The 12,746-nt window shown below is 46.5% G+C and overlaps 1 protein-coding gene across 3 annotated transcripts; it reads left to right on the forward strand.

The window, feature by feature from the left end:
* The first annotated feature begins 321 nt into the window (after positions 1–321).
* Positions 322–4,448, forward strand: myct1b (myc target 1b). Of its 3 annotated transcripts, none has more exons than XM_056426547.1 (3): positions 354–439; positions 2,501–2,602; positions 3,441–4,448. In XM_056426547.1, the coding sequence occupies exons 2-3, from the start codon at positions 2,590–2,592 to the stop codon at positions 3,959–3,961; spliced, it is 534 nt and encodes a 177-aa protein (XP_056282522.1). In that variant the 5' UTR covers positions 354–439; positions 2,501–2,589; the 3' UTR covers positions 3,962–4,448. The 3 variants fall into 3 exon arrangements, with proteins under 3 accessions (XP_056282521.1, XP_056282522.1, XP_056282523.1); XM_056426548.1 differs by having other exon boundaries at positions 365–439; positions 2,543–2,602; XM_056426546.1 differs by lacking the exon at positions 2,501–2,602 and having other exon boundaries at positions 322–439.
* Positions 4,449–12,746: the final 8,298 nt, after the last annotated feature.

The raw sequence follows: 12,746 nt of genomic DNA on the forward strand, positions 1-12,746 counted from the left end.
TAAGTGACTTACTCCTGCACTGTACCCATAATGATGCAGATACAACAACGTAGAGAGGTTTCTTGGCAGGTTTAGTGGGCACTGAAGCGTAGAAGTGACAGCGAAGGCTCCTCCACTGTGTATTGATCCCGAGGAAATGATGCAAAAGGAAACGACCCCGTTTCCCCTGGTGTTGTGTCCCACGCAGATAAGCAATGCACTTGCTAATTTTAAAAGCCAGAAGGGGAAGGAAGCATGACCGCAAAGTTTCCGCCATGCCGAACACTGGAGAGTGAGAGAGAAAAAGAAGCCAAGCAGTCTTGGAAAAAAAAGGAAGAAGAAGCTTAGAGGTCGTCTGATTTCTCGGAGTCGGTGTGGAATCTAACACCAGTTTATGGTGGAGTTATGGCACACAATGAAACACATCCCTTATTGGAAATACTCAAATCATTTAATCTAGGTGAGTGTGTTTGTTTCTTTTGAAGATCTGAGTCGTATCACAAGCCTATGTAAGCGTAGCATGTTGTATTGTGAAATGCAGATGTGAGAGTTCTTTAAACAATACAAAAAGTTATATTTTTGCATTCTAAACACCTACAAAGGCAATAGTATGAAAAAAACCACTTTATTTGCTATCTCTTTTATTAAGTAAAATGTGTGTCCGTCTCTGCACTGTAATTGCACCCTACCATGTTATCCTGTTTCTTCTCTTTAATTCCATTTAGCTTATTTTGTGGCCTCTATTTAATTGAATTATTTAACATTCCTATTTATGTATGTCTTGTTTTTCTCTTCTCATGTCTCATGTTATCAATGCCTGTTAATGTCTCATATAAATCAATTGGAATGTCCTCATTGGTGCATGGACGTGCCTTGGACAACTTTTCGTATACATTTATGACATTTCTGAGTTATTTATTTCAGTTTGTACTTCGACACAATGATACCAGATCCAGTGAGCCCACACGCGGGTATGATGTAATATGTTATATAACACTCAGTTATGCTCAGTATAGCAACAAATCGATATAAAGAACAAACTATCCTGGCACGGAGGAGTCATACAATGCTAATACGATTCTATTCATAACCTGAAATGCAACTGAAACCATCTGGGGAAATAATCTTCCCCCTATATTACAGTTTTTCTCCATTGCTTTGGCTCAATTCTTGAAACAGAAATTACATTCTCAAAGCTCTTAGTGCATTTGGTAAAATAGCATATATGGTTCAGCACAACTACATAGATCACCTTCAAAAGGTCATATCTCACCCAAAACAGTGAACTCAAGCTTCAAAACCAAATCATTTTCTCATAAAAATAGTCAGTGCCCCCAAAATGAAAACTTCCTTCTCGATTGCTGTGGCTCATCTCTCTCTTGAAAAAAAGGACATTCTCAAAGCTTTAAATACATTTGCCAAAATAACCTAGATGGTTTAGCAAAATACTATGGCACACCTGCAAAAGGTCATATCTCTCCCAAAACAGACAACTCATCAGTCAAAACGAATTCCTTTTCTCATACAAATAGTCAGTGCCCCCAAAATGAAAAGTCCCTTCGTCATTGTTTAAACACTGCAGGTCAAAATGTTTAGATGTTTTGTCAGTATGGCAGTGGACCATAGAAATATCCCTCATGTGCACAATTCAATCTTGGCTTAGTCCTTTGACACTGAATGGTTACTGTAGTAGATGTTTTCTTTCCAGAATACTATGTGTATCAAACAGAACAAAGATTCATTCAAGAGGAGCCAACAAGGTTTCACATCACATACTGTATTGCACTTATACTGCCATGGAAATTATTACAGTAATTGCAAATCAGAAACAGAAAATGTGTACAGCAAAAAATAGGGTCAAACAAAAAGCACATAACAAATGAAATGAAGTATAGCCTACACGACTGTAACAAAACACACAGGAGCAAAGCTGGAGTTCATCCTCACTCTCCTGCTCATCCTCGCGCTCACGTCTGTCTGGCCACAGATTTTCGTCAACATCGCATCTGATGTTCTCCCTTGCGATGCAACGGGGGAAGAATCGCCGTGCATGACCCAACCATCCCCTGCACTGATCTGCTGTGACATCGGCACAAGCAGCATCCATTGCCTGGAGAAGGCACCTCTGGTTTAGAGCCCGATGCTCATACACCCTCCACCACCACGCACCCTTGCTCCTCTTCCTCTTCTTCTTCCTCCTCTTCCTCGAACAGGCAGTTGCCCTTGTTCGTTTACCTGGCCAGGTGCTTACATGTTCATACTGTAAACTGTACTGAACTTTGTCAAGCCCTAGATATTTGATGGAAGCATTTATACTCCTGGATAGCACCTGTCAGCTAACTAAAATGACTGTGTGATTGGTGATCGGATGTGAGAAACTCCCCCTTGATGAGTAAAGTTCTAGTTGCACCTGAAAATGAAGCCGATGATCCAAGAGATCCATATTACAGTATATAGCATGATATTTTTTATGGTATTATGTGCCTGAACGATTTTGACAGTGGAGTGAACTATTGTGCAGGTGATGATGTACACAAGGAAATGATGCCAAGATGTTTTGCAGAGAACAACCACTTGACTGAGAAGCAACAGTCAGTTTAGACCAGCAAGATGTATTCAATTGGTAAGTGGGCTAACTGAAGGCAATTGTACCTAACTGTTTGCACAGATGTGCTAAATCATTTGAAATGTGTGCAAGCTGTTGGCAATTGTACTTGTCATTTGCAAGGAGTTTCTAAAACAATTGCAATTTGATTAAAGGAATGGGAAATTCAAATCTGTTGTGAACAAGTGCCCAGTGGTTTGGAGGTTTGCACGAGTTGTTTTGAGAATGTCATTTCTATTTCAAGAATTGAGCCAAAGCAATGGAGAAAAACTGTAAAGAACAACACAATGCATCCGGCCTCACTTCTCTGACACTCTGCCAGTGGCGGCTGGTGGACATTTATTTTTGTATGGGGACATCCAATTGTCTTCAGCCGACATCCCAGAATGATTCAATACAAAAAAAAGTATCAAACAGACATTTCTACTTGGAGGTTAAATATTTAACATTTATTCCAAGACTGACATAATAAGGACATCTTATTCATACAATTCAGTATATTAATATATATATATATATTAATATAAATCTCTCTCTATATATATATCATATAATAATATTCAGTATAATATGATATATAAATACCATATAATATGAATATACAATATAAATATTGTCTAATATGAATCACATATATATAAATATATATACATATATATTATATATATATATACACTGACATTGTTGCAATATATATATATATGTATACTGGTATTGTTACAATACATTTATATATATATATATATGTATATATATATAAGTTGCGATATATAAACATATATATATATATATACATATCGAACATGTGGATATATTAATATGCCCCTATCTGCATTGATTTATGATCTTTTTCCAGGCGACATGATTCTAGCCTTCTGCCTGTCGGTGCTGGTGGGCCTGCTGCTCGGCGCGCTGGTCTACATCCTGTTGACCTGGGCGTCCCGGCGCCAGGCCACGGCCCGGATTACCAAGAGACCCCGATCTTCTTCTCCAAAACCCCCGGGCAACAACAACAACAACCAGTATCAGCTGGGCCTCTACAGAAGCACCTTCCTGAGTGTCTACAGGCAGCCGTCCCTGGAGCCCGTGGGCCCTCTGGGGAGCAAGCCCGGCGTGGAGAGCTCCACCTTCCGCCCGGTGCCCCGGAGGAGCGGGGCCGGCCTGGAGATGGGAGAGGACACTCTGATCCTCGCCGTGCACGAGAAGGACCTCGCACCGGTGGCTTCCTCCTTCTCCTCGGACTCGGCCGCCCTGGTGCCCAACAAAAGACATTCCTTCTGGTTGGGAGGCAACGGACTCAAAGGGTTCCTGCCCTCGCAGACCCCCCCGCCCGCGTACGACAGCGTCATCCGGGCTTTTGAAGAGACCTGCACTTGAAGCTCTCTGCAAGATACAAGAGACACTCGGAAAAAAATTATAATATTTATCAAGACCTTTTCAAGATGCTTCCACAACCATCGAGTCTCATCAGTGTTGAGATAATATTGTAGTGAATGTGATATCATAATTCACCCTTGTTCCTGGTGTAGTTCTTTACACAGTTATTAATGTAATGAGTCACACACATCGGTGTGACTGTTCCGGGATCGCGGTCCCTTTAAGTGTTGTGTTGCTGTTGGTGACGTTGAGCCCAGTGGTGTATAAAGTACCCAAAAGTCATACTTGAGTAAAAGTAAAGATACTTGACTGGAAAATTACTCAAGTAAAAGTAAAAGTCACCTATGAGAATACTACTTGAGTAAAAGTATTAAAGTATCTGATTCTTTTTGTACTTAAGTATCAAAAGTAATTTTCTGATATTAAATGTACTTAAGTATTGAAAGTAAAAGTAAATGCTGTTAATAAAAAAAACAAAGGGTGATAATTTTGAGAATTATGAAGTTTATTTGTTTGGGTGCTGTGGCCGCCATGAACAAGGAGTATGAGCTAGGATGAACTTAGCAATATATGAATACTATGAAATTACTAAAATATAAAAACACGATTAACACAGAAAAAAGCAGAACCAAAAGTAACAACCAGAATCATCACTTTAAACTGAACAATGTATTGTTCATCTTCAAAAGAAGTTGATTTTCAAAATGGACAGATGTCAGTCTCGCTCTTCTTGGACTGAAGACGAGTCCTGCGATGCTGAAGAGCCGTTCACAGGCCCTGGTGCAGGTAGAGTGTGTCTAGCTTCACAGGCCCTGGTGCAGGTAGAGTGTGTCTAGCTTCACAGGCCCTGATGCAGGTAGAGTGTGTCTAGCTTCACAGGCCCTGATGCAGGTAGAGTGTGTCTGGCTTCACAGGCCCTGGTGCAGGTAGAGTGTGTCTAGCTTCACAGGCCCTGATGCAGGTAGAGTGTGTCTAGCTTCACAGGCCCTGATGCAGGTAGAGTGTGTCTGGCTTCACAGGCCCTGATGCAGGTAGAGTGTGTCTAGCTTCACAGGCCCTGATGCAGGTAGAGTGTGTCTAACTTCACAGGCCCTGATGCAGGTAGAGTGTGTCTAGCTTCACAGGCCCTGATGGTGCAGGTAGAGTGTGTCTGGCTTCACAGGCCCTGATGCAGGTAGAGTGTGTCTAGCTTCACAGGCCCTGATGCAGGTAGAGTGTGTCTGGCTTCACAGGCCCTGGTGCAGGTAGAGTGTGTCTAGCTTCACAGGCCCTGGTGCAGGTAGAGTGTGTCTAGCTTCACAGGCCCTGATGCAGGTAGAGTGTGTCTAGCTTCACAGGCCCTGATGCAGGTAGAGTGTGTCTGGCTTCACAGGCCCTGGTGCAGGTAGAGTGTGTCTAGCTTCACAGGCCCTGATGCAGGTAGAGTGTGTCTAGCTTCACAGGCCCTGATGCAGGTAGAGTGTGTCTGGCTTCACAGGCCCTGATGCAGGTAGAGTGTGTCTAGCTTCACAGACAGCCTGCACACAGTTGGGAAGCATTTCAGCAAGTCAATGTGATCCACGTCTCCATCCAGCTGTTTGCTGCTGTCACGGGCTTGAGATGACGAAGAAGAAGTCCTCTTCATCAGATGAACTGGACCTGGTGGCATCACCTAGCTGCAGGGAGGGTTCTTCCATGTGCTGCTTGATGTAGTCCATTCCTGAAATAAAGTGAGAGTATTATAGACATGATAGAATTAATAACACTTCCTAACATGTCATGACCCCAACCAACAGTTTTGTACAAAATAGTTTGTTTTAATTTGAGGTTCATACATTTAATTTCATGCACTGTCCGTGCATCCAGAGTTGATTTGTGAATATGTACTTGTATCTCTGTAGTTAAACACAACAACAGTCCCAAATCAATATCGTCGCCATTACTGGACCGTCACTCTTATAATATTAATACAAATAATGATAATAATAATAATGCTGTAATGATTAGCATTATATTATAGCTAATAGACTAAAATCAATAAATTCTCACAACTGTCAACACTTCTTCAGCTCATTAACTCGCTAGAGATCTGTCTACTCCACTAATTGTCTCATTTAATTGACGATAGCTAGCGAACGGTAGCCTAACATACAACATGCGTAGGACAATCAGACACCTGCCTCCCCCTCTCCTGCCAAAGATATAACTTACTCCAATCCTGAGGACAACACTGCTAGATATCTTAACAGGTTTATGATGATTATCAAAACTAAACATTAACGTTGCGGCCCATGGAATTAATCTTAATTTACCTCAATGTGTTTCCTGAGGTTGGTGAGTTGTTGAAGGCCATATCTCCGTAGCTTTCGGTCAGCATAAGAGGCACTTCATCCGGTAGGAAGGAACTTTCACTCCGACAAAAGAAAAGAGTTCGCCCAAATATGGCCACGGACGTAGATTTTGGTCCCCGCGGTTGTTCGAGTAGCTTCCATTGCTGCTCCACATGAAACGAGTCGTATCTGTAGCCGCTCGCTGGCATCCTGGGCATCACTGGGAAGAGAAAACACGGCAAGGACCCTGATCCCCACACCTGGTGTTCGTGGTGCGTTCAGGTGCCACAGTAGTGTGTTCCACCACAGTCCCGATGTTCGACCTCTCATGATTATTTTTTCCGTAGTTGGTGAATTACTGTTTCAGTGAAATGTATCAGTAAAAGTACAAGTTTTCATTGCAAAATGGTGTGAAGTAAAAGTAAACAGAAATATAAGTAGTAAAATAAAGTACAGATCACAAAAACTACTTCCGGAGTAACGGTACTTCTACTTGTTGTATACCACTGGTTGAGCCCCATGCGGGTTTGGTATCTGGGCTGCGCCATCTTGGGTTCATTCGTTTTGTTATACGAAATAAACGAGACACACACTTGTGTGCTCAACTTGAGGAATTGTGTTTTGCGTTTTAATGCAACTTCCACACTGGTGACCCCGACGCCTGTTTGCTGGACGTATTCGCAAACACGACTCGACCATGGCCGCGAACGCTGTTACCCTCAAACTCCCCGAATTCTGGGAATCTTCAGCGTCGTCATGGTTCGCTCAGACGGAAGCGCAGTTCGCGCTGCGGGACATTACCACGGATACAACACGATACTACTACGTTGTGTCAGCTCTCGGTAACTCAACGGCGACCCGAGTGGTGAGTCTCCTGAAGCATCCTCCAGCTACGGAGAAATATGCGGCGCTCAAAGCCCACCTGCTAAAGACTTTTGAACTGTCCGACGCTGAGAGAGTTAGCAGGCTGTTCTCCCTTCAAGGGCTAGGTGACAGCAAACCCTCCGAGCTCATGGACCGTATGCTGGATCTCCTGGGTGAGCACAGACCCGATTTTCTTTTCACCCACCTTTTCCTGCGTCAGCTGCCTTCCCAAGTCAGAGCTGCACTGGCCAACACCACCATCACTGACTGTCGAACACTGGCTGAAGAGGCTGATAAATTTTTCCTGGCAAGTCAAGAGCACTGTGTCATGGCCGCGCTTCTCCCCACGCACGGCGCTCCGGTGACAATGGCGGATTCCACACTTGTCGCAGCAACCTCTTCTCATCGGCAGCAGTCTTCAGGCCCACAGCAGTCTCCTTCAGGCTTGTGCAGCTATCACGAGAAGTTTGGACCGAAGGCTCTTAAATGCCGCTCGTCATGCAGTTTCGGTGGGTTGGGAAACGCCAGGGCCGGCGCTCAGTAGTGGCCATGAGCGTCGGCCACGTAGGCAAGCTGCTTTTTATCCGTGACAGCATCTCCGGATGACGTTTCCTTTGCGACACGGGTGCACAGAGGAGCGTCCTGCCTGCATCCCGTTTGGACATGGCGACCGACAGCCATGGCCCCCCGATGGAAGCGGCTAATGGGACCCCCATCCGCACGTATGGAATAAGGTACATTGACTTGTGTTTCGAAGGGCGTCGATTTGGCTGGGATTTTGTCACGGCAAAAATCGCCGTTCCCCTCCTTGGCGCTGATTTTTTGTGTGCGCATGGACTGTTGGTGGATGTTAAGAACCGCCGTTTGATCGACGCTGCTACGTTCTGCTCGTATACGTGCACGCTCAGCGGTGCTGAATCCATACGACTGTCTAGCATGCTCTCACCATCCGATGACTTCCACCGTTTACTGGCGAGTTTTCCAGCACTCACTCAGCCCACTTTCTCTGCGTCGGCCGTGAAGCATGGTGTGGAGCACCATATCGCCACTACTGGTCCACCCGTCTACGCCCGTGCTCGGCGCCTTGACCCGACCAAGCTTGCCGTGGCTAAGGCTGAGTTTTCCAACATGGAACGCCTCGGCATAGTCCGCCGATCCGACAGCCCGTGGGCGTCACCCCTTCACATCGTCCCCAAATCTGGTGGCGGCTGGCGCCCATGTGGCGACTACCGGAGGCTTAATGAGGCAACGACACCTGACCGATACCCAGTCCCGAACATACAGGATTTTTCAGCACACCTGGCCGGTATGGTGATTTTTTCTAAAGTGGACCTCGTCCGGGGCTATCATCAGGTGCCCATGCACTCACGGGACATTTCAAAAACAGCAGTGATTACGCCGTTTGGTCTTTTTGAGTTCTTAAGGATGCCGTTTGGCCTTAAAAACTCAGCCCAATCTTTCCAGCGCCTCATGGACTCTGTTTTACGGGACCTGCCTTTTCTTTTTGTGTATTTGGGCGACATTCTGGTAGCGAGCACGTCCAAATCTCAGCACCTGTCGCACCTCCGAACACTTTTCGAGCGGCTCAACCAACATGGCCTGATTGTTAACCCTGCCAAGTGCCAGTTTGGTCTCTCCACCATCGACTTCCTGGGACACAGAGTCACCAAGGATGGTGCAGTCCCTCTCCCATCAAAGGTGGAGGCGGTCACACAGTTTCCCCGCCCGCTCACCGTGAAAGCCCTGCAGGAGTTCCTCGGCATGGTAAACTTTTACCACCGTTTCATCCCTCGAGCCGCTCAGCTCATGCAGCCCTTGCACGAGGCCTTGAAAGGTAAACCCACGCACGCTGTGGACTGGACTGAGGGCAGGGACAAGGCTTTTGCTGACACTGAGGCAGCCCTGGCGCAGGCCACCATGCTGGCACATCCTTCAGCCACAGCCTCCATCGCCATCACCTCGGACGCCTCTGACTACGCTGTCGGTGCTGTCTACGAGCAGTGGGTAGGCGGGGCCTGGCAGCCGCTTGCCTTCTTCAGCCGCCAGCTGCGCGCTAACGAGCGTAAGTACAGCACTTTCGACCGGGAGCTGCTGGGTCTCTACCTCGCCATCAGACATTTTCGTTTCCTGCTGGAAGGTCGGCACTTCACCGCCTTTGTCGACCACAAGCCGCTGGTGTTCGCCATGGCCAAAGTGGCCGAGCCGTGGTCCGCCCGCCAGCAACGTCATCTGTCCTACATTTCCGAGTTCACCACGGATTTACAGCACGTGGCCGGTAAGGACAACCAGGTGGCGGACTGCCTGTCACGGGCGGTGGCAGGGGCAGTCCATCTTGGTTTGGATTACAGCCACATGGCAGCGGATCAGACCACAGACCCAGACGTGCACATCCTGAAGACCTCGACTACAGGTCTGAAAATAGAGGATGTGGTTTTTGGAGAAACCGGCACCACGGGATGGAGACGATGCGTCTTTGATGCCATCCACGGTCTCTCCCACCCCGGTTCGAAAGCGTCACAGAGGCTGGTGGCGGCGAAGTTTGTTTGGCGAGGCCTCAAAAAGGACGTCAGAGACTGGGCTACCACTTGCCTTGAGTGCCAACGGGCCAAAATACACCGCCACACGAAAGATTCGCTAGAGTTGTTCCCGGTGCCAGAGAGGCGTTTTGACCATGTTAACGTGGATCTGGTTGGCCCTCTGCCCTCCTCTCAGGGTTTCACCTACCTGTTGACCATGGTTGACAGGACCACCCGTTGGCCCGAGGCTGTGCCACTGACATCGTTGGCATCGGTCGAGATGACACGGGCATTTATCGGCACGTGGGTTGCCCGTTTCGGCACCCCTTCGGACATATCCTCTGACCGGGGCGCGCAGTTCACGTCTGAGCTGTGGAACGCGGTGGCCCAGAGCCTCGGGGCGAAACTCCACCGCATGACCGCATACCACCCGCAGGCTAACGGACTCTGTGAACGATTTCATAGGTCCATGAAAGCTTCTCTTCGTGCCGGCCTCAAGGACAGCAACTGGGTCGACAAGCTCCCGTGGGTGATGCTCGGCATCAGGACTGCACCGAAGGAAGACCTACAGTCCTCATCCGCGGAGCTCGTCTATGGCCAGCCACTGCGGGTTCCATGGGATTTTGTTCCCGCCTCCACCGTTCCCTGGTCTGCCACTCTCCAGCGGGCCGCGCTACTGGACAATGCGAGGCTTTTCGCACCGGTCCCTACTTCCCATCACGGCCTCCCTCAGTCTCACATCCCCGCTGGGCTTCAGACGGCTGAATACGTCTTTATTCGCCACGACGCTCACAGGGGACCGCTACGCCCGCCCTACGAGGGCCCATTCCGGGTTTTGGAGACGGGAGACAAACATTTTATGGTGGACATGGGTGGTAAACTGGAGCGACTCTCCATTGACCGCCTCAAACCAGCTCATTTGGACGTTGCTAGGCCCATTGAATTGGCCCAGCCCCCACGACGCGGGCGTCCTCCAGCTCTGCACCCACCCCCTGCTCCCCTCCCTCCCAAAACTCCCACACGCCATGCCCCACACCCATGTCATGGTGGTACACCTGCCACAGTAGTGTCTCCTCGACCCCCTGTAAAGCACAGCCGTGCTGGCCGGTTACTACGACCACCTCGCCGATGATCTTTTTCTTATTTGGTGAATTCTGGGGGGACGTGTGTAGTGAATGTGATATCATAATTCACCCTTGTTCCTGGTGTAGTTCTTTACACAGTTATTAATGTAATGAGTCACACACATCGGTGTGACTGTTCCGGGATCACGGTCCCTTTAAGTGTTGTGTTGCTGTTGGTGACGTCGAGCCCCATGCGGGTTTGGTATCTGGGCAGCGCCATCTTGTGGTCATTCGTTTTGTGATACGAAATAAACGAGACACACACTTGTGTGCTCAACTTGAGGAATTGTGTTTTGCGTTTTAATGCAACTTCTACAATATATAGATGTGGGCTGTAACCAGAGGCGTCGTTAGACCTATTTTAGGGGTTCTTCAGCCCCCCCCAAATATATGTTGTCACATGGACAAGTTATTTATAACTCTAACATGCTATATATATGTGCATGCAATCAGTTTTTTATGTTTTCTCCCCATTCAAATTACAATCCGGTAGCCTATCGAGAGAGGGCGAGTGCAATCACTGGCACCGACAACTCAGTGGCAAGTCTGTGGCAAGTGCCGCTCGGTGCCAGTACTCAGCGACAACTCAGTGACAACTCACTGGCAACTCTGTGGAAAGTCTGTGGCAAGTGCCACAGACTTGCATAGATAATGTATTTTTTTAGACTTACTTACAATATGCAATACAATATTGCTGTACAATACTGCTGTACTATATTGAATATTGTTTTGCTACTACGTTTCACTTCGTAATATATAACACTTATATACCATGATATGTATAATGTACCCGCCTTTCTTTAATAATAAAAAAAATATATATATATATATATATAATTTATTGTTTTACCATGTCATACTGTTATACCGCCATGAAATTCTACTTTGAGGAGATGCCACTGTTAGTCTAAAGTTTAACACTGGAGGATCAGGTATGAATTTGTCGTGCTTGGTCTTTAAACTGTAAAGAAATTCAAGTTTCAGTGATTCATGTTCTATACAGACTTTAACAGTTAGCAAATTTCCGACTGGATGGCACCACAGTACAACTATATAGATTCTAATTAACTGGAGGATACCCTTTAAAAAAATAAAGTGTTGCTGAGTTACATTTATAAATGTAAGGAAATCTGCTGGCAACTATTGGCAAGTGCCACTGAGTGCCAGTGAGTGCCACTGAGTAGCTGCGGCAACTACTGGCAAGTGCTACTGAGTGCCAGCGTCGCTAGGGGGATCTCGCCCCTACTGAGCCTATCATCATACTTAACAAGATAATGCCCGGGGCACTAGGACCTTGGGGAGGCTGCTGATTAATCAATTAATCGAATAATTGCAGTTCTCATATTCTGTAGTTTTTTAAAGTACATCTCATGCATGATGCATGTAGTGAAGAGAGTCTGTGCTAGAGATGGTCATGTATGAGCTAATATCACAATAAATATGTCATATGGATTTGATTCTAGTCAATGCTTGTGCTTTTTGTGCATCAATAAAACAATAGAATGAGTTTTATTTATTTATAATGAGTGAATATGATGTCATGCTTTGGAATAAGAGGACAATTATGAGTTATAAATTAATAAAACTTAACATTGTGGCAGGAAGGACAGCCAGTCACAAGCACATTCATCACATCAAGGTCTAGAATGTCACTACAACTTACATTACACAGATGGGGTGCGCCTTGCCAGGTTGCCATTTTGATAGAAACCCCCTTTTGAGGAGCAGCGAAAACCTCTAGTTCGGCTCACATTGGCACGTGAACCTTTGCTTCATATCACAATATAGCACAACGTGGTTACACTGTACATGTTTACCCTCGGTGTGGTGTGTGTGAGGCGTGTTGTGTGTGTTTTGAAGTGCGGAATTTTGAATTTCTGGGTCTATTATTACGTGCTTTCTGCCTCATGGCAACCCCCCGTTTTAAAGCCACAACCCCAAAGTGCGCCAGCCTGGCAACACGACCGCACTG

This window comes from Pseudoliparis swirei, chromosome 11, assembly GCF_029220125.1.
Source record: "Pseudoliparis swirei isolate HS2019 ecotype Mariana Trench chromosome 11, NWPU_hadal_v1, whole genome shotgun sequence".
Lineage (NCBI taxonomy): Eukaryota > Metazoa > Chordata > Actinopteri > Perciformes > Liparidae > Pseudoliparis > Pseudoliparis swirei.

Bases quoted from the DNA above. Each gene is read 5' to 3' on its own strand.
- myct1b (XM_056426546.1), top strand. From the start codon at position 385: ATGGCACACAATGAAACACATCCCTTATTGGAAATACTCAAATCATTT. The intron at 440-3,440 runs GTGAGTGTGTTT...ATCTTTTTCCAG, and splicing joins ACTCAAATCATTTAATCTAG to GCGACATGATTCTAGCCTTC.